We start from the raw sequence: 26,879 nt of genomic DNA, 5'->3' as shown, positions 1-26,879 counted from the left end.
GGAGATGGCCTGGGAAGGAATTGAGGGATCAAGGGATTGGGTTTCATGGTGATGATTCTGTAAGGGAAGGCAGAGAGAGGTGAAAGGCATGGTTGGATAGGGGATTTCAGAATTCTTGAATATGGAGGTGGTACGTTTGTGGGTGATAGTAAGATTGAGGGTCTTTGTGTGTGGTTGAGGTGGGGTAGAGGAGAAGCTGCTCATGGGAGGAGAGTAGGTTGAGGAACTGACTGGTTAGGGTATTTGAGAGAGAATAACGTATTCTCCATTGAACTGAACAATCATTCAGAGAACTGGGTATTTCAATTCAGTTGAGCAAACAGTTATAGCTGACATTTCTATAGCTTTAAAGCTTGCAAAGCTCTTTACATATTGTGCTCATCTGATGCTGACAAAAAGGGAGTTGTATTTGTTATCCCAATTTTAAAAATCTAAGTCATAGAGAAATCGAAAGCATAGAGATGTTAATTGGCTTGCTCAGTCACGCACCCAGAAAGTGGCTGTAGACAGGATTCTTTGGCCTTCCTGATGCCAAGGCCTGAGCTTTCTCCATTAACAACATACTCCTTATTTATTAAGTGCCTACTGTATGTACTGTGCTAGGTGCTAGGGATATGAAGACAAACAATAGCTAACCCCCACCCTCAAAAAGCTTACATCTACTAGGAAAGGAAACTTTGAAAATAATAATAGCTTACTTTTGTAAAGTATTTTTCTTTTTGCCACATAGGTTAAGTAGGAATATTAGTCCCATTTCACAGATGAGAAAATGGAGGCCCAGAGAGAGAGGAAGTAATCTAATCCAGACTTCGTTAATCCTCAGAGCTGGTGTTCAAACCCAGGTTTCCTGACTCAAAGCCCATTCCATCTAGAGAAGTTATCCTTCTATGTTCATTAAGTCATTATTTCACATCTCAGACCAAGAAAGTCATCATGTTTTTTGTTAATACTTAAGTTCTTCATTTTTTACTTTCCATATACCAAAACATAAAAGTTAAAATTACAGGTTTTAACAGTGTTCTGTGATTTTTTTTAAAAGCATGTTTTCTGTAAAAGAAGTGACTGCATAAAGGGGAAAATGTATTTTGTTAAGGAGAGGGAACAAAGAAACTTTATTAATTCCTCCAGTTCCGTTTTTTGGTTCTTAAAGCTACAATGTATATTTTTTGTATGTAGTCAGCAAGAATTTCAGTATGCTTCATCACAATTCTTTTTTCTTACAAGAAATTTTATAAATAAACTAACTAGTTTTTTCCTCAAGCTATTCCAATCATTAGTTCATCCAGAAACAATTAGATCACGCTTAGCAACATCAGCATCCATGAACAGAAAGTCAAGTAATATTGATCTTCTGAAAGTTTTAAAAGGCTTTTCTTCTGAAAAACAGAAATGCTTACATTTGCGTTACTGATTCAAGTTTGGGCTCACTTCAAAAAGCTTATCTTGATAGACAATGTTTATTCTTTAATGTTTTGATAAAACTCCAAATTATTTATAAGTTGGTCTTGTACCTAAAATAATAAATGAACCCTTCCCCAGGATAGTGTTTCTTATCAAGCACCAACAGAATAAGATATATTAAATAAGATATGTTATAATGTAAAGTAAAATCCAATATAATATAGACATATTTTGAGTCCCAACAGGAAACTAGATATTTTCTAGTCTAATCCATATTAGTCCATGTAAAGAAATTTTCAACCAAGTGGGAATTCTATGTTAAGTATATTATCTGTGCAAAATTAAATTAGATCATTCTTTATGTCATTAAAGTTTATCCCTCTTGTGTAGATACTCACACATATACTGGGCGTATGCCAATATCTTGGCTAGATAAAAATTTGGATAATTGGAGGGTGAATTAAATACCAAAGTGACAAGTTCATCTTACACAGTGTTTTGATTTGGACCATTTTAGCACAAAGTAGCTTGTTTAGAGGGTCATTTCAGATCCAGTACTTTCAATATGACTGAAGTATTTATATTTCTTAAACTTTTTATCTTCTTCTTTCTTCCAGTATTGCTGAATGCTGTAGTACTCCATACTCACTTTTGGGTTTGGTATTCACAGTCTCTTTTGTTGCCTTGGGTGTTTTGACGCTCTGCAAGTTTTACTTGCAGGGTTATCGGGCCTTCATGAATGATCCTGCTATGAATCGGTGAGTTTAGTACTCTTAGAGAAAATGAAAGCGTGTATTTAGAAACAAATATCTTATAGCTTAGACATTTAAGCTCTTAGAAATGATTATTAAATTTAAAAATTATGGCTCTGTTTAGTTTATTAGAAATTTTTGATGGAATTTAGAAGGGAAAAAGATTGACTTTTAAAAATGTTTTTACATATAGCAAAAAGTATTAAGAAATCACAATTTTCCTGAAATAACAATATTTATTACCATGGGACCATAAGAACCCAAATGCCTTAAATCTTAGCAAATTGCTTTGATACCATTGGATACTATGTGAGTTGAGGCTTACTTGTGAAAACCTTCTGTCTCGCTTGGGAGGATGGATATATCTGTATTTATATCTATCTATATAGAGGAGATATTGATGTCTTATTTCTCTCCATCCTCACAAGTGATATAATAGGTTTTCTTACCTAACTTTGTATTTTATATTCAGATAGAGTTGTGCAAAATACAGGCACATGTATGTAATATAACACAAAGAAGATCAGACAGAACACTGGACTGATTTTTAAACTAATAAATTTTATTTTATTTTATTGATGGAGTAAAATTGGAGTGCTAAACAGTATAGTGTTTTTGTCCTCTTTGCAAAAAGAAGTAGCAAACTAATATATTTGTAGTTTAATTTTAAGTCTAACTAGTTGGAATTTATTGACATATCTGTATTCACTAGCATGTTATCTAAATAGCTGTTTAGTATTTCTCCACTTAATGGAAATAAACTAAAATTCTGTTTGTTTTTATTTTTATTCTCTCCCAAATAAACAATACAGGGGGATGACAGAGGGAGTTACACTCTTAATTCTGGCGGTGCAGACCGGTCTGATAGAACTGCAAGTTGTTCATCGGGCATTCCTGCTTAGTATTATACTTTTCATTGTGGTAGCTTCTATCCTTCAGTCTATGTTAGAAATCGCAGATCCCATTGTTTTGGCGCTGGGAGCATCAAGAGACAAGTAAGAAATAACCTTGAAAAGGTTTTGTTTTAAAACTGTTTGTTTGTTTTAGTGTAAATTTAGTCTTATTACTTAGGGAACACTCAGAGATAAAAATTGATGTTTTCTTTTAAAAAAGGTTGAAAAATAAAAGGTAGGACATATTTTATATTTCTCTATCTTTTGTGGCTTTCTTATGTTGCTCGTTTTTCCCCCTCTTCTGCTTTTTTTAAATAGCCCTTTTAAAAGTAGCTTAGGACCACTGACCTATCCAAAAAAATCAGTAATAATAATTATCAAAAGTCACATAAATAAAAAGCAATTTAATTTAAAGGAATATATAAAACATTATACTTATATACTAAAATGAAGAACAGGAAATAAAGCAGTCAGTAAATAAAATACAAATAAAAAATATGGTTCTCCATTTTTACCATGTAAGAGAGAAACAAGATCAGAAGAGAGGATGAGAATTTGTGAAATGAGAGAGGAGATGGACAGACAAAAAGAGGCAAATACTAGGAAAGATAGATTGGGGATAGTGGTATTTTTTGCCATTTTAAGTAGTTGTGGGTTAAAGGTTATTCAAGCTATATATTTTGCTTGTAATCTTGGGTACTTGGCACTTCTATTGAAGAGCAGATGAAATTAAATGAGGAGATAGGCCCCTTCCCTGCCTGTCTTTGTTATAGAGATTTTAGAGCACAAAAACAGCAACAACAACAAAAAAATTTTTTTTTACTAAATTATTGTTTAATTCAGCAAAAAATTAGTTGGGTTCATGTAGTAATAATAGAAAATTGCTACAGAGCAGTTCAAGGAAGGATAGCTTAAAATGAAGTCTTCCTATAACCTTTATTTAAATATATATTTTTGGGAGGGTTTATATAGCCATTGGCTATAGAATTATAGGAATTTATCATTGCATTATAAAGGAAAGAAACTGTAGAAGGCATTATTTGGAAGGACAAGTTTGTTTTTTTTTTTAAATAATCCCCAAATAACTACTTAGCAGTACGCTCATCCTTGAGTCAATTTCAGATATTTTGATTATCACAAACATAGCTTTTTGAGTTTTGATTTTGAGGGCTGATGATTAGGAGGTAAGGTATGAAGGGAAGTAGCCACTTAGGAACTCTGAGAGCTGTGACATATGTCAGTTTTTTGTGTACTTACAGCCAAAAATCAGGAAAGTCCGTACTCTTCCCCTTGTACGTAATGTTATGAAGAAATATTTAAATCATGCATTTTCCATTAAAATATAATTGCTTTTAAAAAGTATTTACCTTAAAGAGAATCCTGTTCCTGGTTTGTTGTCAATATAATATAGTCTTGGAGAGAACTTCAACTTTAGCATCTAGATTCTTTGACAGTTGGCCGAAACCTTTTTTATGTCTGTAGTTCACTTCTTCAGTTTGTTACATATTTTCATAACATGTATCTATTAGATTTGGAACAAGGAGAAGAAGTTCAAAAGCTTTCCAATTTTTAGTCTTCACGTTTTAAGATAAGGCCAAAGTAAATAAATACTGATATGGAACTGCTGTTCTTAAAAATTGTTTGATTATGTTTGAATCCTGTAACAGAGCTTCAGTCTTAATAGTTGTTTCTTTGTATCCTCTGTGGTTAGAAAGAAGCCAAAAAACCAAGAGAAATAAACAATTAACAAAATGCTTAGCTCTAATCTTTGTTAATTGTAGTTATCAGAACCTCCGGTTTAATTAATGCATGTTCCTTTGTCTTGTCTCAGCTAGATAAGGGTTTTTTTTGTTTGTTTTGTTTTTGCTCTTTTTTTTTTTTGTAGTAGGTACTTTGGCATTAGTTCTCTAGTATTTTAAGGCATTTAACACTGCTCGGGTCAGATTAATTTAGTTACTTATTGTAGCCAGTAAATGTTTGTGACTTGATAAGTGATCTGAGATTACTTTAGGTTCTTATTGTAGCCGTGACCTTTTAATACAATTTTACAAGTACTTTATAAACATTAAATTTTTTTATTTTGTTATTCTTTTGGTCTAGTCTCTAGACTTATAATTTCATTGCTGTAGAAAACTGACAATGAAGAAATTCTTATCTGTGCAGATCAGTACCTGCTTTGTAATTTATAGTCTAAGAAGGTTGCATGGAACATTGAGATTGGATGTGACTAGCCCAAAGTTACATAGCCAGTACCTATCCAAGCAGAACTTGAACCTAAGTCTTCTGGACTCTGAGGCCACCTCTTAGTACAGTGTGCTACCATTTTGTATTTCTTTAGTTTGGATATTGTGTAAGGAATCCAGTTTAAAGTTAACAGCAACTTAATTTTGAATGATTAGATTTGTGGCCACCATAATTCCTTAAATTGCTCCCAAAAAGAAATAAAATTTTGTTTTTTTTTTAAATAAATCTTTTTAGTTGGTAAGACCCCACATATAAAATCATGGTATTACTTTCTTGAAAACCTTAAAAATTCACACTCACCCTATTCTAGTGCATAGCAAAAGTTTTTTAATATTCTGTTCTTAGAACTGATGAACTTTATGTATTTATCCAGAGAGCAATTAAAACTCAGACAATCCTGGATTGACAGATAAGAAAGTAGTCTTAATTTGTGTTAAATAGCATCCACCATATATTAGAATGTAACATAAAGACAAAAAAATTACCTTTTAACCCTACACTTTATTGTCCATAATGCCATACTATTTTCATCTTTTCTAATGGTCAAAAGACCTCTGTACCTTGCTTGATTCTAATGGGAAAGAACCTGGAGAGGTTAATTTGGACATCTAGATTTTCTATTCTTATCTTCATCACTAACTTTCTTAGGTCACTTAATCTCCTGGCTGCCTCAGCTTCTACATCTAAATAAGAATATTATGTAAATAACCTAATTAAATAGATGAGAAGTACTTTGAAAAATACCAGTAAAATAATGATAATTGTCCCACGAATGGAAAAATAATGAAGTTCTTCCCTTGGCAGAGATTATGAAGGCACAATATTGTATGTGTTGTCAGATGTGTATCCATTGCTTCTCAGGGGAAAAAAGAGTATGGCGTTATACACAAGAAAGTTTTTATAAAAGGAAGTATGATTTATTCTTTATGTAATACTTTAGCCTCCTAGTTCCTTATTCTACTCAATTCCCATTACCTTCTCCTCCATTTTATCTCATCCACACACAGGGATGGTCATTCCCTTCATCTTGCTTTCACCCACAAGTGTTCTGTTTCCAGTTTCCAAAACTCTGAATTTCTGTCATCTGATTATAATCTTTTATCTTTCCATTTCTTCCACTGCCTTCTAAACCTACTCTTTATGTTTATTGTGATCTATAATCCCTCCGTCCCTTCTCTGCTCAGGCTATACTCTTCTCTCTTCCCAGGCAGGAACTCTTTGTGAATGAGTTAAACCCTACTCTTTCCTCTTCTCTTAAATTCCCTTGTTCATTTGCCTTACTACCAATCACACCTTGCCAAACTCCAACCCTAGGTCACTCCCACTATCCTCTTCTTTTGTTCTTACTCACTTGCTATTGAAAAGAACTATAGGAAATCATAAAACTCTGCTGACTGGTCCACTACAAATTATACTAGCTAATGCCAACTGGGCCCACAGTAGGGAAATCAATAAGCATTTATTAAGCACTTTGCTATGTGCCAGACATTGTACTAAGTTGTGGGGATACAAAGAATGGTCAAAACAAAAGTCTTTCTTATCAAGGAACTTACTGTCTAATGAAAGAGACAACATGAAAACAACTGTACAAATAAGATTGACATAGGATAAATTTGTGATAGTCTGAAAAGGAACACATTAGCATTAAGGGGGATTGGGAAATGCTTCTTGCAGAAGGTCTGATTTTAGCTGGGATTTGAAAGAAGTCAGCAAATCCATAAGATAAAGAGGAGGGAGAGAATTCCAATTATCGGGGTACAACTTGTGAAAATGTATGGAGTTTAGAGATCGTGTATCATGTGTGAGGGACATCAAGGATGCCAGTGTCAATGGATTATAGAGTACAAAGGGATGTGTAAGGTGTACAAAAACTAGAAAGGCCTTTAAAAGTCAGACAATTTTATATTTGATCCTGGAGGTGATAGAGAGGCAGTGGAGTTGTTTGAGTATAAGGTGACATAGTCAGACCTGTCCTTAGGGAAGATAACTTTGACAGCTTAGTAGAGGTTGGATTGGAATGAGGGAAGGTTTGAGGCAGAGAGACCAACCAGTGGGCTGTTTCAGGAGCTCAGGAGTAAAGTAATGAGGGTCTGCGCCAGGGTGGTTTCAGTGTTAGAGAAGAAAAGGGGTTGTATATCTATCTTATAGCAATAGGGACTTGGCAACTGATTGGATATTTGCAATGAAGGAGAACGAGAAGTTGAGGATGACACCTACATTGTGAGCCTGGGTGACTGGGCGGATGGTGGTGCCCTCAACAGTAATTGGGATCACCACCGTTATTCAATATTGTACTGGAAACGTTAGGTTTAGCAATAAGAGAAGAAAAAGAAATTGAAGGTATTAGAATAGGCAAAGAAGAAACAAAGCTATCACTCTTTGCAGATGACATGATGATATACTTAGAGAATCAAGTAAAAAACTACTTGAAACAATAAACAACTTTAGCAAAGTTGCAGGCTATAAAATAAACCCACATAAATCATCAGCATTTCTATATATTACCAATAAAGCCCAGAAGCAAGAGATAGAAAGAGAAATTCCATTTAAACTTACTGTAGACATTATAAAATATTTAGAAGTCTACCTACCGAAACAAACCCAGGAAATCTGTGAACACAATTACAAAACACTTTTCACACAAATATAATCAGATCTAAATAATTGGAAAAACATCAGTTGCTCATGGGTAGGCCAAGCTAATATAAGAAAAATGACAGTCCTACCTAAGCTAATTTATTTATTCAGTGCCATACCAATCAAACTACCAAAAAATTATTTTATAGAGTTAGAAAAAAAAATAACAAGATTCATTTGGGAGAACAAAAGGTCCAGAATGTCAAAGGAATTAATGAAAAAAAATGCAGGGGAAGGTGGCCTAGCAATTCCAGATCTCACATTGTATTATAAAGCAGCAATCATCAAAACTTCTTGGTACTGGCTAAGAAATAAAGTGGTGGGTCAGTGGAATCGGTTAAATATGCAAGACACAGTAGTCAATGACTATAGTAATCTATTATTTGATAAACCCAAAGACCCCAGCTTCTGGGATAAGAACCCACTCTCTGAAAAAAACTGCTGGGAAAACTGGAAAAGAGTATGGCAGAAACTAGGCATAGACCCAAATCTCACACTGTATACCAAAAATAAAGTCAGAATGGGTTCATGACTTAGATATAAAGGCTGATACCATAAGCAAAGTGGGAGAACAAGGAATAGTTTACCTCTCAGATCTATGGAGAACAGAAGAATTCATAATCAAACAGGAGATAGAGAACATTATGAAAAGCAAAATGGATAATTTTGATTACATTAAATTGAAAAGTTTTTGCACAAAGCCAATGCAACTAAGATTAGAGGGAAGGTAGAAAATTGGGAAAGAATTTTTACAACCAGTCTCTCTGATAAGGGCCTCATTTCTAAAATATATAGAGAATTAAGACAAATTTATAAGAATACAAGCCATTCACCAGTTGATAAATGGTCAAAGGATATGAACAGACAGTTCTCAGATGAAGAAATTAAAGCCATCTATAGTCATATGAAAAAATGCTCTAACTCATTATTGATTAGAGAAATGCAAATCAAAACAACTCTGAGGTACCACATCTACCAGATTGGCCAACATGACAAAACAGGAAAATGATAAATGTTGGAGAAGATGCGGGAAAATTGGAACACTAATGCATTGTTGGTGGAGTTATGAAATGATCCAACAATTTTGGAGAACAATTTGGAACTGTGCCCGTAGGGCTATAAAAAAGTGCATATCCTTTGACCCAGCAATAGCACTTCTAGGGCTATATCCCAAAGAGATCATACAAATGGGAAAAGGACCCACATGTACAAAAATATTCATGGCAGCTCTTTTTGTGGTGGCAAAGAATTGGAAGTTAAGAGGATGCCCATCAACTGGGGAATGGCTGAGCAGGTTGTGGTATATGAATATAATGGAATACTACTGTGCTATAAGAAATGATGAACAGGTTGACTTCAGAAAAACCTGGAAAGATTTGTATGGTCTGATGCTGAGTCCGGTGAGCAGAACCAAGAGAACTTTATACACAATAACAGCCACATTGTTCGATGACTAATATTGATAAACTTAACCCTTCTCAGCATTACAAGGATCTAAGACATCTCCAGAGGCCTCGTGATGGAAAATGCTGTCCACATCCAAAGAAAGAACTATGGAAGCTGAATCGCTATCATTTTTTTTTCTCTTCTGTTGAGTTGTGTTTCCTCTTTCTGATGGTTCCTCCCATTGGTTTTAATTTTTACTTACAACTTCACTAATGTGAAAATATGTTTAATAGGAATGTAAATGTATAGCCTGTATCAGATTGTGTGCCATCTTGGGGAGGGTGGTGGGGAGGAAGGGGGAGAAAAATTTTCAACTCAAAAGCATATGGAAGTGATTCTTGATAAATCAAAATAAACTAATAAAAATTAAAAAAAACAGTAATTGGGAAGCTTGGAAGAGGTCAGGGTTTTCGGGAAAAGATAATGAATTCAGTTTTGGACATGTTGTTTGAAATGTCTATGAGACATCTATTTCAGGATGTCTGATAGGCAGTTGGAGGTGAGAGACTTAAAGTCAAGAGATGTTATGGCTGGATAAGTAGATTTGAGAATCATTAGAATTAGTAGAAATTAGTAGCAATTTGAGTTCATGGGAGCTAAGGAGACCACTAAGCAAAATGGTATAGAAGAAAAAGAGAAGAGGACCCAGGATAGAGCTTTGAGTGGGGAGGAGCAATCATATTTGGTGGACATGACTTGGATGAAGATCCAATTAAGGAAACTGAGAAGGAGCAGTCATACAGGTAGGAGGAAAACCAGGAGAGACCAATGTTGCAAAAGCCTAAAAAAGAATAAAGTATCAAGAAGAGGGTGATTGACAGTGTCAAAGGCTGAAGAGAAGTCAAGAAGCATGAGGATTGAGAAAAGGCAATTAAGATAACATTGGGGGGAGGCAGCTAGGTGGTACAGTGGGTAGAGCACTGGCCCTGAAGTCAGGAGGACCTGAGTTCAAATCAAACACTTAACTCTTACTAGCTGTGTGACCCTGGGCAAGTCACTTAACCCCAGTTGCCCTTAAAAATAAAATTAAGGTAACATTGGTAACTTTGGAGAGAGCAGGAAATCAGACTGCTGAGAGTAAAGAAGAAGGTGAGTTGGAAGCAAAATACTAATTATAGTTAGCATTTTCAAGGAGTTTTGTCATAAAAGGGAGGAGAGATGTTCCAGGATAGTTGGAAGGAATCAATGGATCAAGTAAGGATTTTGTTTTGAAGATTGAGGAGATATGGGCATGTTTGTAGGCAGTAGGGAAGCAGCTTACAGGGAGATGTTGAGTAGTGAGAGAGCAGGATGATAGAGGAGGCAGTCTCCTGGAGAAGACGGGATGGAATGGGGTCCCTTGTGCATATAGAAGGGTTTGCTCTGCAAGGAGAAGGGCTGCCTCTTCCTGTGAGTTGGGTGGAAGAAGAGAGAGTAGCAAAAGGTATCTGAGTTATGTGAGATGAGGAGAGGAGAAGGAGCTTTTGGAGAATGGCCTCAATTTTGCTCATGTTGTTATAGAGCAGTTAAATAGCCTAGACGCAAAGAGAGAAGAAGAAACAAAAAACAGGGGAGAAGAGGGTGGGAGGGTAAGAGGTGGGACAAGAGGAAAATAGTGGGTAGAGGGAGAGAGAAAAGAGAAAAAATAGTGGTGTGTGCAATTTGTTGGAGAGCACAGGATAGGACCAAGGGTACATGTAGAGGAATTGGCGTAGCTGAGCAAAAGGAACACATTTTCACATTATGATTATGATCACATAAAGAAGTTTACTCCCTAATTAATTCCTCGTTCTACTCAACACAGCAGCTATTTAAACTTTTCTATCCTCAAACTTCCTATGACACTCTCTTCCCTCACCCTCTCTGCTAAGTAACTTGCTCCATACTTCAAGGAACAAATTGAGGCCATTCTCTGAGAACTTCTTTACTCCTCATTTCTTCATCTCAGATACCTCTGACCGACCTCATCCATCCCTGCCAACTCCTTTGTTTCAGTCCCTAACAAAGGTATTCCTTCTGAGGTGTCCATATTTGGCTCCAGAGAACTGGATTTAAAATGTAATTGGGAAATGTCTAGCAAAATAATAAAAATACAGTACAACAATTTCTGGTTTTCTAAGTCATTATGTGTAGTCTGCAGGGATCTATTTCTTTTTGAGTTGGGCACAACTGCTCTATATATACCCTTGATCCCATCCACTCCTGTGTTCTACAAATTGCCCACATCATTCTTATCACCTCTCCCAACCATCCTTTTCTCTCCTCTCTTTACCTACTTAATGCGTCCCTGCTACAAACACACACACACACAGATCTCTCCCATCCTTAAAAATCTATACTAGATCCTACTATTCCCACCAGCTGTCCAATATCTTATCCCCTTCTCAACCAAATTCCTTGAAAAAGCCATCTACAATCAGTACCCCCATCTAGTTGTTAACACTTTTCTAAACCCTTCACAAGTCAGTTTTGTTGACTCTGCTGTCTCCTGGTTTCTGGTTTCTGGTTCCTGGTTCCTGGTTCATTAATGCTCCTCAGTCTCTTTAGCTGGATCTTTATGTCATGTCCACTGACTGTAGTATACTCTGGTGCTTCGTCCTGGGCCTTCTTATCTTTTCTCTTTATCCTCTCTCACTTGGTGAGCTCATTGACTTTTATTGTTTCAAGTATCTCTCTGATGATTCCCAAATCTACTTAGTCTCTCTCCTGAGTTCTGGTCTTGCATCACTAGTTGCCTGTTGGTTATTTCAGACTATCATTCCTGGATTCATCTTAAGCTCAAAATGTCTAAAACTTATCATTTTGCTCTCAAACTCTTCCTTTTTCAAATTCAAGTTATTATTGAGGTCACTACCATCCTTCCAGTCACCTAGGTTTACAAGTTTGGTGACATCCTCAATTCTCTTGCTGAGAACACATAGCCATGCAGTTGTCAAATTTTGTAATTACTTTATTTTTAAAATCTTTTGCATAACAGAGCCATTACCCTAGTTCATACCCTCACTTGGATTATTACAGTAACTATCTAATTGATCTCCCTGGCTTAAATCTCTCCTTACTCCAGGTCCAGCTGCCAAAGTATTTTCCTAAAGCTTGAGTCTGAATGTCCCTTCCTTAACTCAGTAAACTCCAGTGGTTCTCTTTTATTTCCAGAGTCAGATATAAAATCTTTTGTTTGGCATTTAAAGTTCTTTACAATCCGGCCTTTTCTACTTTTCCAGTCTTTTTATACTCTACTGACTCTGTGTACTATATGATGCAGCCAGTACTGGGCTGCTTGCATTTTCCCCAAACAAAACATTTCATCTTCCTTCTCCTTGACTTTGCATTGCCCGCTTTCCTATGCCTTGAATGTTTTCATTCCCAACCTCTCTGATTCTTAGAATCCCTGGCTTCCTGTAAGACTCAGTTAAGGTGCTGTCTCCTCTAGGAGTCCATTTCTGATCTCTCCAGCTTCTAGTGCCATTTTTTATAAGGTTATCTTCCATCTATTCTGTGTTTTATCTTGTATGTTCTGAATTATAAATGTGTCATCCATAAAAAATGTGAGCTACTTGACTGTGGAGACTATCTGTACTTTTTCTTTGTGTCCCTAGCACTTAGCACAGTCCTTGACATAGCAAGTGCTTAATAAATGCTTGTAGATTGACTGATTTTTGTTGTTGTTGTTGTTAGAAGGGTTCAGTTCTGAGAGTTGTGTTGGATATATCCAGAAATGAGTAAGGTGTACAAACAAGAGGCATCAATAAAACTTATTTTAGAAATTATAAACAATTAGGTTTACAAATTTTATTTGATATATATTACAGAATCATAAGATCTTAGATTTGGAGGTGGCCTGAGAGGCTATCTAATTCAGTCTTACCTAAAAAAAGAAACCATTATGGTGACCATTGCCTCAGTTGAAAACATTGAGTTAGGGGGAATTCATTACCATTCCAAGTTGTACACTCCTCTTTTGCACAGCTGTAATGATGAGAAATTTCTTCTTATCTCAAGCTAACTCTTTCTCTTTGTAAGATCCATTCACTGATGTCTTGTCTGGGTATGGGGTAGTGTGGATTCAGTGATCTTTATAAAGGTTCGATACAATTGTATGCAGCAATGACTAATTCCAAAGAGTGGAACAAAACCATGTCACGAAATTGAGGGTTGGGGACCATAATCCTTAAAAGACTCAGCACAGACAAGTCCTTCTAGTTAGCCAAGTACATGTCTTCTGTGACTAGGGGACTCCCTCATCCATAGCCCATGCAGGGCCATATGCTAGAGAAGGAGAAGCTATATTGAAAGAGATGCATTTGTTTTGTTTTATCTAGAAGTATTCCTTTTGAAACACAGTGATTAATGAGGCTCTTAAACTTACCTAAAGCATTGCTGTTTTCTCCACCTTCTAGCCTTTGCTTTAGGTATCTGCTGCTTCCTTGATAATTATTCTTTTGATCCCTTCTGGATTTTTTCTGAACAATATACAAGAAAAGAAAAACCAAGCATTTGTTAAGCATTAAGTGGTGGGCACATAATGAGTGCTTAATAAATGCCTGTTGACTTGACATAAATAAGTTATACCCTTTCAGAGCTACACTCCAGTCATATATCCCATTATTGTTTACTTTGTGCATTTGTGTGTAGCTATGATGCCATAGGTTTTATAAATGGCTCTTTTCTTAGATTTTTGCTTCTTGTGAATTTCTACATGTAATTATTCTATTATTTAGCTTCAGGGATATAGATACATGAGGGGAGGGGAAGAGAAAATTTTCTTTTCCTCCTCCACTTCCTTTTCAATGTAAAGATTGATAAGATTCCAGATAAATAGATTATCGTCAGCCCTTGCTATGCTTCATCCTGATTATGAGTTGTATTGTACCTTTATTTTTAGCTGTGGTCTGGAAATCCAAATCCTGATTTCAGTACTGTCCTTTTACCCAGCCTAAGCACTTAGAAAATCTCTTTTCTTCTAAAGCCCTTCCTTTGGCTGAAGTGGTGAAAAATGCCACTTATACCCTAATGTTTTACGTCTTTTGCTCTGAAATTCAAATTTCTTAACAGTGTTTTCTAGGTTCCTTATTGTGCTATTTGTCCTCATATAAATCATCAGAGGGAAGTCCTTTGGTTAGACAAATCTTATAGGTAGGCCTCTTTGTCACATTCCCAGGTACATCCTTTGGGAAGATAGTCGACCTCTCTGTTGTTTGTTTCATGTTGATGAATAGCGAATTCTGTCCCCTTCAGCAATGAATCTGCAGTATGTCTTTCCTCTTTCTTGGTCATTCCTTAGTGGCCTCTTTCCTATGACACCTATGAATTCATTGCATTCTTCTTTGTAGCTCAAGAAGTTCCTTGTTCTTGAGAGTGTTCACCTGCCCTCTACAGAAAAAAGTTCATATGTATTACTTAACTCTAAAAGTTCAGTAGTCCTTTCTTTACTTTTTTTAATGTGACATTCTCCAACTGACTAATCTTTTAACAAAAGTTAGGATTCCCCTAAAGCTCTTCAGGTCCTTTTTATTCATTTCTTACTTGAAGTTCTTTGCATTCTTTTAAGAAAAACTTCCTTTTCTCCAATAACCTGAATAAATAGAGCTTCTTATCCCCATTCTTAAAGAACCTTTACCTGGCCCAGGCCTCTAGTTAAACTTTCATCTTATCTGTATCTCTTCTCTTTTTCACAGCCAGACTCTTAGTAAAGGTCATCTAAACTCCATCTCTTCATCTCCTGTTTACTTTCCAGTCTTTTGCAATATGACTTTTTATCCATAAATCTACTGAAATTACTCTCTTCAGCCTTACAAAAGTTCTTAGCTGCTAAATCCAGTGGCCTTTTCATAGTTCTTATTTTAATAAGCCCTCCCTACAGCTTTCAGTAATGTTGAATACCCTGCTTTCTGGAGACTTTTTTTCCTCCCTTGTCTTCTTTGACACTTAGTTCTCCTTCCTGCCTGACCATTCTGTCTTAGTTTCCTTGGATAGATTGAGATCCTCCTCCTTTCATTAAGTGTGGTCATTCTTTAAGGCACTAACCTCAGCCTTGCTGGCCCTGCTCTCTTCTCTCTTATTGGTTCTGAGGAGTTTAGTAATTATCTCAAGGAAGAGATTTTCAAATCCACACTATGTTTCTCCTGAACTTCACTTCTGCATTATCAGCTGCCCAGTGGACATCTTTACCTGCATATCCTGATGACTATCTACATCTTAAACTCAAGATTTCCAAAATAGAACTACTCCTGTTTTCCTCTAAACCCTTCCCTTCTCTAGACTTCACCATTTCTCTTGAAGACAACATCATCCTTCCAGTCACCCGGGTTCACAACCATACAGTCAACCATGACTTCCTTCTCCCTCACTTCCAGTATGTAGTTAACTCCCGAGTACTGTCAATTGTACCTACAGAAAATGACTTGCCATGGAAAAATTCCCATTTTCCCACATGATCTCTAGTCTAAGCCCTCATTATTCTTCTCTGGACTATTACAGTATCCTCCTAATTGATCTTCCTGCTTCTAGTCTTTCCCCTGTCCAGTCCAGCCTCCATACAGCTACCAAAATAATCTTCCTGCAATACAAGTTGAATATGGTTAGCTTAGGGCACAAAGTCTTCAGTGGTTCCCTTTTACCTCTAAGGTGAAGGTAAATAGGAGCCTCAGCCTAGCTTTAAAGCCTACCACAATCTGTCAAGAGCCTTTTCAATCTTTTTTTCTTATTATTATACTTTATGAGACCTCTGTTTGAGTCCACCTGGACTGTTCCTTGACCTTGACAATTTGTCTCCTGACCCTGTCTTTGTACAGGCTACCCTCCATATCTGAAATATATGCCTTCATCTCTTCTGGCTCTTTAAAATCCTTAGCTTGATTCAGGACATTGCACAAGTTCCACCTTTTCTGTTGCTGACTGTGTCCCCCAGTGTTAATTTTGTTTCCCTCTTGAAATTACTGATACTTTTTAATGTACTTTACATTTGCTTATGTGTGTTTATATTATTGCACCTTCTCCCTCCCTGCCCAAGAATGCTAGCCACTTAATCAGAGAGATCCTTTTCTTCGTTTTTGTGTCCAGAGTGTCTAACTCAAGGCCATTCATGTAGCTGGCACATAATAAATATTCATTAAATTTAATTGAATTTCACGTTATATTCTCTAGGAATGAATATCATCTTGTTTAATATAGCTGTTATTTGGTACTGGCAGAAATAGTTATTTATATTTTATGCAAATCCCTAAACAGTTCCTTCCCCTTCTTCTTCCCAAACCCTGTACTTGTAAGAAGAAAGATCCTAAGTCCTTTGTTGGTAGCTGTTGTACTTTAACTGCTATTAATTATACTGGCAATACTCCGTGTTGTTTTGTTTTTTTATGATACAAAGCTGACTTGCCTTGATTGGTAATTAGTGCTTACTATCAAATCCTAATGGAAACAAAAACTTGGCCTGGGATCCTCAAACAGAAATTGAATCATAATCAAGGCTCTGTTTAATCGTCTAATTACATACCTCCTTTCCACTTTTCGTGATAAAGGGCAGAACTTCCTTCTCTTCCTCAGGACACTTCAGTTGATGTGATATGCTGTATCATGTACAATACAAAGATGGTACAGTGGATAGAGTGTTGGGGTTGGAGTTAGGAAAGCCTGATATTAACTAGCTTTGTTATCATGGATATGTCAGTTAAATTCGTAGTCTTCCTTCCTCATGTTTAAAGTACAAAGAATGAATATGAATTCAGTGACCTCTCAGGTCGCTTCCAACCTGAAATTTGTGATTGTGTCATTCCCTGAAGCTAAGGAATATACGCCATAGTTAGCAAGATAAGACATGGTAAATAATGTAGTACAGTGCATATAAGTATCAGGTGAGTTACACATAGAGATTACTATGGGCTTGATTTTCAAGGGTGTGGGACTTGGTTAGATTTTCAAACATCTGGATGTGCAGCAAAGAGCACATTTTAGGAAGGAGGAGCATGTACATCATGTCTGGTAAAGAGACTACACTGGCCAAAATAGCGATTTAACATTGAGGAGAACGGGAAGATGGGAAATGTGGCTTAGATGCGTTGCCTGTGGCATGTTAAAGGCAAATAGGGATCCACTAAACTATTGTGGGGGAGGCGTGACCAAGTAAGAGATTTGATATGATGAAAAGTATCTGAGGGAGGACATTATAGACACAAACGTTACCAATTAGGAGAGCGTTACAATAATCTAGGTTTAAAGAGACAAAAGCCCATTCTCAGCATCGGCAGTGGGAAAGGGAATAAACCATAAGGCGAGATAGTACAAGTAGAAAATGGAGAGCATTCGGTGAGAGGGAAAAGAATAAAAAAAGAGGACTCTGAAATACCGGCCATTACAGCAATAGAAACAAGAAAGTCAGAGGGACAAGTACTATGCAAACGTTATATTACATTATAGTTTCTGTTGGTAAGTTGTGAAATACGAGATGGCAGGTGTCTTACCAAAAAAAATGCATGTTTATTTTTCTGTAGGAGCTTATGGAAACACTTCCGTGCTGTCAGCCTTTGTTTATTTTTACTAGTGTTCCCTGCTTATATGGCTTACATGATATGCCAATTTTTCCACATGGATTTTTGGCTTCTTATCATTATCTCCAGTAGCATCCTCACTTCTCTTCAGGTAAGCCCGAGAATAGAGTCATGTAACATTGTGCTTGATTTTTTTCTCTTTTAAGATGAAGGAATGAGTCTCCTTTGAGTTTATTATTGTAGATGTTATAATTGTCATGTAAGTTACTATTCTTTTGCATTTTAGTCATTTGATTACGATAATTGGGATATATGATGTTAGTGTTCTGGTTCTAGTGCCATTGTATTCTTCCTGAGTATCTCTACTCTCCCCCTTACTTTCCTCCTGTACTCCCATTTCTGTTTTTCTAAATGGCATGATACAGAGCTACCATGTAAAATGACTTGAGAAATAGATACCCTTGGAAAAAGTGATGTTTTCAGTGTTTTTGAATTAATTTTTTTCAGGATAGCAGCAACAAATATAACATTGCAAAAAGACATTTGTAATTAGAAACATTGTCAGTTTTTAAGCATTTTGTGCTTCTAGGCTGATAAACACATTAATATATTTTATTAAATGCAACCTTTTAAGACAGCTTTGAAGCTCAGTTTGAACACTTATGTGCCGGGAGCTCCCCTAAATGCCACTGGGAGCTTCTGCTTTCCTTCTGCCAATATGGTGGCATTTATCCAATACTTGTGGTCGATAAGTGATTATTGACTTCCATCTCTAGGTTACACTTGGTACAGGGAGCAGTAGCCAGGTATCCCAAAGCACATATGCAGAATTTCTAGCTATCATTGAAGAACTAGGGGAAGAGATCAGTCCCATATATGTGGGAATCAATAATGCCATGGAGAGGCTAAAATAAGATAACCTGCATGCTCAAAGATTAGTTTGGCTTGGCAGAGAGGAAGCAGAATGCAAGATCTTCATCTCCAATTTCACTTCTAAGATTTTTTCCATATCTTTGTCAAGAAGATAGTGTAACACTCTAGTGACTTTCAAAAAAAAATCATAAACTTTTTTTTTTTAATGTTCTAACAGTTCGGTTTCCTTCCTAATTATGTCTTCCCCTTCCCAACACAGAATCTATAAGAATAGAAGAAAAGATGATTGGAATTTGAATTTTAAGTGGTTAGAAATGACCTAAGTTACTTAAAAAAAAAAGAGTCCAAAAACTGCTTGTAGAAAGGTCTTTTTTATTAAGGAGCCCCCTGAATTTGTCTTCTTTAGTTGCCATATTTTCCAGGCTGGACCCAGAGTATGCAAGAGACCCTAAATGTGTCAAGTCCTGCTTGAACTGACATAATATATTGTTTGCACTCCAAACTGGACTCCCTGTGTGTCCTTGGGAGTCAAGACAGGCACCAGTCATTCTATACTAGACTGCGAAACTGCTTGTGTAACTGGGACTACCCTTGTAGATAAGCAGAACATTCTAACTTCGTGGTCTAGCAGTTCCCAAGGGAAAAGAATACTACTCTTGCCATTCCCCTTTGTCTTCCCTTTCTTGTGAGGAGAGGGGGATTAGTCCTTTCTTACCCCTACTGCTCTTTTGCTCCTCCCGAGCCACTCCCATTTCAGAGGAAATTTCTGTCCCTCCTCCTCCCTTTGTTGCAGTGTCATAAATATGCAAGCTTCTATTTGGAACTTCTTGCACTTGGAGATCTACATACATGTTCATTTCTCTTGTAATAAATCCAATTGCAATGCATGTCTCATGGACCTGTGCTTTTTTTTTTTTTGGTTAACAGTTTCCATTGCTGCAGGCTTAAGATTTACTACCCTACTAAGATTTTGTTCCTTTGCATATACTTTGCATATACATCAGCCAAATTGTTGTTCTTTGAACCTTTCCCTAAGCTCCAACAGCTTCATGGATTTTGTTTTTCATAAGTAGATGCTTACCGTAATGTTTTTACCTGGTATTTTGTTGTCTCAAATGGCCACATAATTTTGCCATTTTAACAATTCATCATTTTTTTTTGCATATAAGAATTTTCATGATTATTTATCTTTTAAAGTCAGTCTAATATGAATGAGTTATAAATGCAGAGGACCACATTAATCTGTCAAAAACTTAAGAACCCTTATTATTGCCTTGTATTATAAGATGTTGGCTCTCGAATTTGCCATAGATTTTTTAAAAAAAATCTAGATAATGAGAAACTGCTATTTGCCTTTTTGTATGTATTTATTTTACTTGATGTAATAAAGTTTATGATTGTTAATAATTTTTATTTTTAAAGAACACTACCTTTTAAGCTTCTGAGGTTGTAGTTTAGTAATTGTTTTACTATACTTTTTTAGTAGCCTTCTTGTGGCACAGAGATCCATATTTATTGAAAGACAATTTCTAGTACACTGTAATATTTATGTATATGAAATGTATCATCAAATGTCTTTCATTGTTAAACATTTCAGACAAATGGTCTCTTCCTACAACCTTTTTTCTTTTCCTTACCACCCATTCCTTCCAAAACTGCTTATAATCTTTTGTGTCAAATTTTGTTTTGTCATAGGAGATAAGTCTAAATAAACACACAAACCACAGTATAGTTCCTGAAAACAGGAAAAGAAGCATAAAACAGTGGTAGTAGATATAACAAGTATTCCATAGTAATTTACTGTTTGTTATAAGGAATGAGAAGGGTTTGTCCTTTAAGTTAGTATCAGCAATTATCCATTGTATTTGGCCAAGATATTATTGCTGTTTAATATTGTCTTCACTTACGTGGCTGTAGTCATTGTGTTGTATTATTCTTTTACATTTGCTTTCTTAACTACATCACTTTATACCAGTCTTCCCTTATTTCAGTTTTTACATTGGTCATTCTTTATTGGTTTAGCCATTCTCCAATAACTGGATGGGTAGTCTCTAACTTTTTACTTTGAATGTGTTTAAAAGACAGACATTTACTTTTTTAAAAAAGTATCTTATTGGATCAGAAATTATGAGTAACCTTGTAAATTTTCTTTTTTTCTTTTCTTTTTTTTTGTTATTTTAGGCAATGGGGTTAAGTGACTTGCCCAGGGTCACACAGCTAGTAAGTGTTATGTGTCTGAGGCCGGATTTGAACTCAGGTCCTCCTGAATCCAGGGCCGGTGCTCTATCCACTGCGCCAGCTAGCTGCTCCCCCTTGTAAATTTCCTTGTATAATTCCAAGTTACTTTCTAAAATGGTTAGATTGAGTCATCATTCTAAGACAGTAAATTAACCTTAAAAATTGATAAATATGTGCTCTGATTTTACATCCCTAATACTCCACTGAAACACCTGTCTCAAAGGTTACTACTAGTGACTATTTTCTTGTTGAAACAAATGTTCTTTTATTTCATTTCATTCTCCTTTACCTCTGTGATGTTTTAATTCCATTGACTACTCTCTTCTCCCTGGGCTTCTGTAAATACTACATTAACCTGGTTCTTCTCTCAACCCTGTGAACATTACTTCTCCATCTTTTTCACTGGATTCTTTGTCATTCCTACCCTGTGTGTTTTCCCTGAGGTTTAGTCCTTGTGTAGTAATCTCTCTACACTCTACTTTAAAGAGCTCATCCATACTTCCGGCTTTCACTATTATCACAAGCTCATGATTTAGCCTTCCTTGCTCTTCATCTCAGAATGCTCTACTTGAAGTTTTTCTGGCAAAATGTGGCACTTTAATGTTTCATTATGTTGTCTAATAGTGTTATTGTTTTTCTTGTTATCCCAGCTGTGGATTAGTAAGTTTTTTTGGTAGCTGGCCCCTCACACCTTTTTCTGTGACTGTGTTCTTTACTATACTAGACACACATTAGACTAACTCAGTAAATACTAATTGGTTGATTAATTGATACAACCCCCATATCACTCAAATTAATTGAAAAGACTTCCTTTAGAGGATTTGGAGTTATTTTTCTTGTCTTGAAGGTCTGTGGAAATTTAAACTTTTGTTTGAATTTTTGCCTGCCAATTTTTCCTGTTATCTTACTATTTTCCTAACTATCCAAAAAGCCTTTGTATTTAGTAAGAAACAAAAAGACAGTTGAGAAAATGATAATACACTATTAAGTTTCAGATGTTAGTAAGCTACACATTTTTCCTTGTATAATTTTAATATGTATAATTTAACATCAAGAGCAGCATTCATTTTAAGTAATCTAGCTTTCCCTGTCAAAGATGAAATGTGGCAACCTTACAAACAGTAAGAATGATTGTTGCTTCTTTTTTGTATTTTGTGAACAAAATATTTCAGCCTTTAAATTTTGTGCTTTCAGGTTCTGGGTACACTTTTTATTTATGTCTTATTTATGGTTGAAGAATTCAGAAAAGAGCCAGTGGATAACATGGATGATGTCATCTACTATGTGAACGGCACTTACCGTCTGCTGGAATTTCTTGTGGCACTCTGTGTTGTAGCATATGGTGTTTCAGAGACCATCTTTGGAGAATGGACTGTGATGGGCTCCATGATCATCTTTATTCATTCCTACTACAATGTGTGGCTTCGGGCCCAGCTGGGGTGGAAGAGCTTTCTTCTCCGCAGGGATGCTGTGAATAAAATAAAATCGTTGCCCATTGCTACAAAAGAGCAGCTAGAGAAACACAATGATATTTGTGCCATCTGTTATCAGGTACCCAGCATAACATAAAAATCTAAGTGGTTGGGGAAATGTAGTATACTTACTCTTTGGGTTTTTATTAAAATCCATTTAATTTAAATTCCCAAGAAGAAATGAATATCTCCTGAGCAACTAAATGACTTTAAGCACCTTAAACAACTTTTAGGAAATACTTTGTCTTTTTAAAAATATTTAAAAGTTTAGTATTTGGCCACTGTGATACTAATACGTTGTTGTTATTGTTTTCGATACTTGTCGTGCACCCACAAATGAAGGAAAAACAGGTCAGATGTATATTATATTCACTCATGAGTGCATATACTATAGATCAGGGATTGGGAACTTTGGAAAAATGGTGTTTGCCAAGGTTCTGACCCCCCTTTCCTTCTGGCGTGCTGGGGGGGGTGAGGAGATATGTAATTTCACAAGAGGGAGGCGGATGAGAACATGCCAACTGCTGATCCTCCTAGTGGATAGTTGGTGACTCTCACAAGTTTTTTCCTAACTTTTCTCCCTTCCGGGAAGCGCATGATGCTAGCAGTCAACTTGCATGCCAGTGAAAATTGGCTTGTTTGCCATCTTTGGCATATGTGCTGTAAGTTGCTGGCTCCTGCTGTAGATAAATTAAAGTTAATGTTGAAATCAGCTTTGCAGTGGAAAATGGGCTTACAGCTTAGCCACACATACAGCAGAGTGCTGTATACACACATAACATTGCACTAGGGACAATAGTTGAGGTCACCGGTTGAGAACAGCTTATATTCTAAATTATTTTGCTCTTTCTAGGCTGCTAGTAGCATAAAGGGGAGGAGGTAGAAACAGGAATGCATGGCATATGCTTTTTTTCCACCAAAGTTGTTTTTAAATATAATTAAGGTATGTTGGGCATTCAGTTTTTTATTATGATAGATAGAAACAACATGCCTCCTAGAACTTGAATATGTTTCTAAAATTGTATTTTTCAAAATGTCTTGTGTGTTACTAGTTACGGTTGGGGAGAAGGTGGTAAGGAATGTACAAAAAGTTATATATCAGAGATTTTAATATAAGTAGCTCTACTTTTAACTTTCTTAGTTACAGGAAATAAGTTGCAATATCATACAACAAACATTATTCCCTTCTGCACATATTTAGGAAAATACGTGTTAAATAGAAGTGGTCCTTTGGCTTCAGAAGTCCTCCCTAGAAGTTCTTGACATTTCATTAGAACTGTTTAGTTTTCCCCTTTCCTTGCTTGTCATTTTAATATTTCTTTTGTTGAGAGACTCAAATCAACTGCTGATAACACAAAAAAAGCTTAAGCTTCCTATTTGCTGCTTTCATTGTATGACTCTCTGCTTGCAAGTTAACTCCCAGGTGTTACCAGCTCTTGGTATAGAGGATTGCTTGGAGTAGTTCTGGCACTTCTAAAAAATATTTATTATTATTTCTCTTATATTTACAAAAAAAGACCAATTGGCAACTACTTAACAACATAGATTGTCACAGGTTTTCATTTCATATCTTTAATACTTTCTTCCAAACTAATTAATCTAGAGTAAATGGCTTTGTGTGGAGACAGAGCCTTGAAAACGATTACATGGCATAATATAGTCCTCATGAAATCCCACAAATCCACCACTTTTTCTCCTAATATTGTATTGTTATGATTGTAGTTATAAGCAAATTCCTTATAGATGATTTTATCCCCATGGAGAAAAATCCATCATTTTAAGTCTGTCGTCAGTACTGTAATGGAGGTATGGAGATATTTTTGAAATTTCTGATTTTTAAAAGTGTAATTTTGTTGATGTGATGCTACAGAAAGTATTTAGCCATTCCGTTGTAGGCTAAGACAATTCATTTTAGAAAGCTTTTAAAAATATTTTTGTTCCATTCATTTTTGTTTCTGTGTGTGTATATATTTAAAATTATTCTATGCAGCTCTTTTATTGGTGTGGAGGGCCCTCTGGTGGTGAAAAGATTACTTACCTAAGTGTCCTATCCCAAGCCCTGGTACTTCACATTCTAATTCATTTTAATGATATGGAAAGGGAAAGTTGGGATCAAAGAAACTTTGAAGTAGCACTAAAGACTTTTAAACTGTGGGCAATTATCTGACCTCTCCTTTCCTTCTCATTTAGGACATGAAGTCTGCCGTGATAACGCCATGCAGCCATTTCTTCCATGCGGGTTGCCTTAAGAAATGGTTGTATGTTCAAGAGACTTGCCCTCTGTGCCACTGCCACCTTAAGAATTCCTCCCATCCTCCAGGATTAGGACCAGAACCAGCTCCACCGCCAAACCCTGGAACAGAGCAAAATATTGTGGTTCAAGAAGGGACTGACCCATCAGTTCAAGAGCACCCTGGAGGGGCTGGTTTGAAAGAAGACCCTAGAGACAGTGATGAGCAAGTGACCAGAGTGATAGGTCACCAGGAAGGGACTTTTGAAACCCAGGCACATCTTCCAAACCCCCATGTTGAGATGTGCTCTATTGTGGTCAACCAAGAAGATATGAAGACAGAAGAACAACCTGGAGTCTTAGAAGAAGATTTAATTCAAGACACAAGTCATGTCTAGATTTTAGGAACATGTGATGGTTATACAGCAAACAGAGACATTCCAGGAATCCAAGATAATCTTTTCTCAGTAGAGACCGCCTACTTTTGCAAACCCTAGGCATTGAGAGAGAGTTTTGGCAATCTATAATAAGCATGAAGTATCTATATGTCTCATGCTGATATTTTGTAGGAGTTTGCCAAGGAAAATCAACCTCAGCTACTTGAGAAACTGAATTTGAGAGGATAAATCAGATAGAAATTTGAGTATTTTCTGAGGGCTAAGGAAAGGAAAATAAAATCATAAAGACAGCATGAGAAGAAGCTGAATGGACATTTTACTTTATATGGGAAAGATTAATCTTTTCCCAGAGTATCAGAGAGTTATTTGCCCTTCTTCCTGTCCCCTTTTTTTTCTCAGTTAAATGGAACTCAGTCAGGTGATTATTGAATTTTGTATAGCACCGAAGCAAAATCAAAGATGTAAAAAGCGTTGATTGTATTGAAAAATTGAAGCACGCTAATACATCTTATGTGCTTTAGGCGTTTGTGGGGGCGGGGTGGGCATGTGGGCATTGCAATTTGCATTCATGTAATCTGTGACTCTTGAACTTTATGATGGAGTCATTAATATTTTGATGTATATGAAACTTTTGTTAATATACTGTATACTGTGTTGCCTGTGTGAAGTAAACTAAAGCACTAATGAACACTTTGGAGTCCTCCATAGTTTAGGGGCTCAAAGTGGGATGAGCTTTAGGGAACAGATAAAGGCCCTATGTGTACTTTTCAATCCTGTGTAATGTTTAATTCTTGCAACTGAAATCAAAACAGTGTTAAATTCTGGCAATATTTGCACTTTGGGAATGAGTACATAATTAATTGTATGATCAAATGCCGCAAATGCCACTTTTAGAGCTGTTGATCGACTTTGCACCTTTTCTTTGACAAGGTTGTGTCATATTTAAATTTTTACATTCATCATGGCTTCTGGTAGAACTGGGGGGGTGGGTTGGCGATTTTTTATGTGAATTTTGATATGAAAAGAAATTAGTCATTTATTTATACAATAGGCTTGGCTCAAAAAAGTGTTTTTCAGAGTTGGAATTCCTAATGTGAGATGTGACATTATTTTATTTTTAGTAGCAAATTTGGATGTAGACTGACAGACATAGCTGAATGTCTTAATAAATTTAAATTTGAAGACTTTATGTTTTGCTCATGTGATTATTGCTGCAAAGCATTTTATTGAGTTAGGTTTTTCAAAACTTCTCTGGTTCTCAGAAATAAAGTGGTTAGATTTTATTTCTTTCCCTTGCTTCCAAATATTTGTATGTTGACTCATCGTAATGATCACCTTCAAAATTCACCTAACCTTTCTCCCTGTATCTCAGTGTTTTGCTTGTTTGGGATTAACCAGAAAGGAGCATTCCTGTGTCATGATTTGAGCCTTTTAAATCTTAGTGTTACTTTGTAATATGTTGGGATAGAGGCATTATTAACTAATACAATACTTTTAGACTTAGAAAATTAGGCATGGTTGATGTTTACTGGCTAATAATGTATACTCTTAACAAACTGTCTGATTTTCTGCATCTACACAGTGCTTTTCTTTAGAGATTATTCATTTTATCTTAAGTTAAAATAGCAAATCATTCTAGACACACTTACCTTTTTTTTTTTTTTGGCTAGGCAGTGGGGTTAAGTGACTTGCCCAGGGTCAGTCAGCTAATAAGTGTTATGTGTCTGAGGCCAGATTTGAACTCAGGTCCTCCTGAATCCAGGGCTAGCACTCTATCCGCTGTGCCACCTAGCTGCCCTGACACCCTTAGCTTCAAAACCATGTTGCCTTCTT

General features: G+C 36.2%; 1 protein-coding gene across 1 annotated transcript in view; it reads left to right on the top strand.

Moving 5' to 3' along the window:
- RNF145 (ring finger protein 145) overlaps nucleotides 1-26,235 on the top strand; it is an 89,953-nt gene extending 63,718 nt beyond the window's left edge. The window contains exons 7-11 of the mRNA XM_020992362.2: nucleotides 2,019-2,159; nucleotides 2,966-3,148; nucleotides 17,839-17,986; nucleotides 22,141-22,497; nucleotides 24,609-26,235. Of these exons, the coding sequence (XP_020848021.1) occupies nucleotides 2,019-2,159; nucleotides 2,966-3,148; nucleotides 17,839-17,986; nucleotides 22,141-22,497; nucleotides 24,609-25,046 (1,267 nt within the window). The 3' untranslated portion in view covers nucleotides 25,047-26,235. The remainder of the gene's footprint in view (nucleotides 1-2,018; nucleotides 2,160-2,965; nucleotides 3,149-17,838; nucleotides 17,987-22,140; nucleotides 22,498-24,608) is intronic.
- The last annotated feature ends 644 nt before the right edge of the window (nucleotides 26,236-26,879 follow it).

Source organism: Phascolarctos cinereus, unplaced genomic scaffold (assembly GCF_003287225.1).
Source record: "Phascolarctos cinereus isolate Bilbo 61053 unplaced genomic scaffold, phaCin_HiC Scaffold_2;HRSCAF=192, whole genome shotgun sequence".
Classification (NCBI taxonomy): domain Eukaryota; kingdom Metazoa; phylum Chordata; class Mammalia; order Diprotodontia; family Phascolarctidae; genus Phascolarctos; species Phascolarctos cinereus.
This window is presented reverse-complemented; position numbering and strand designations above follow the sequence as displayed.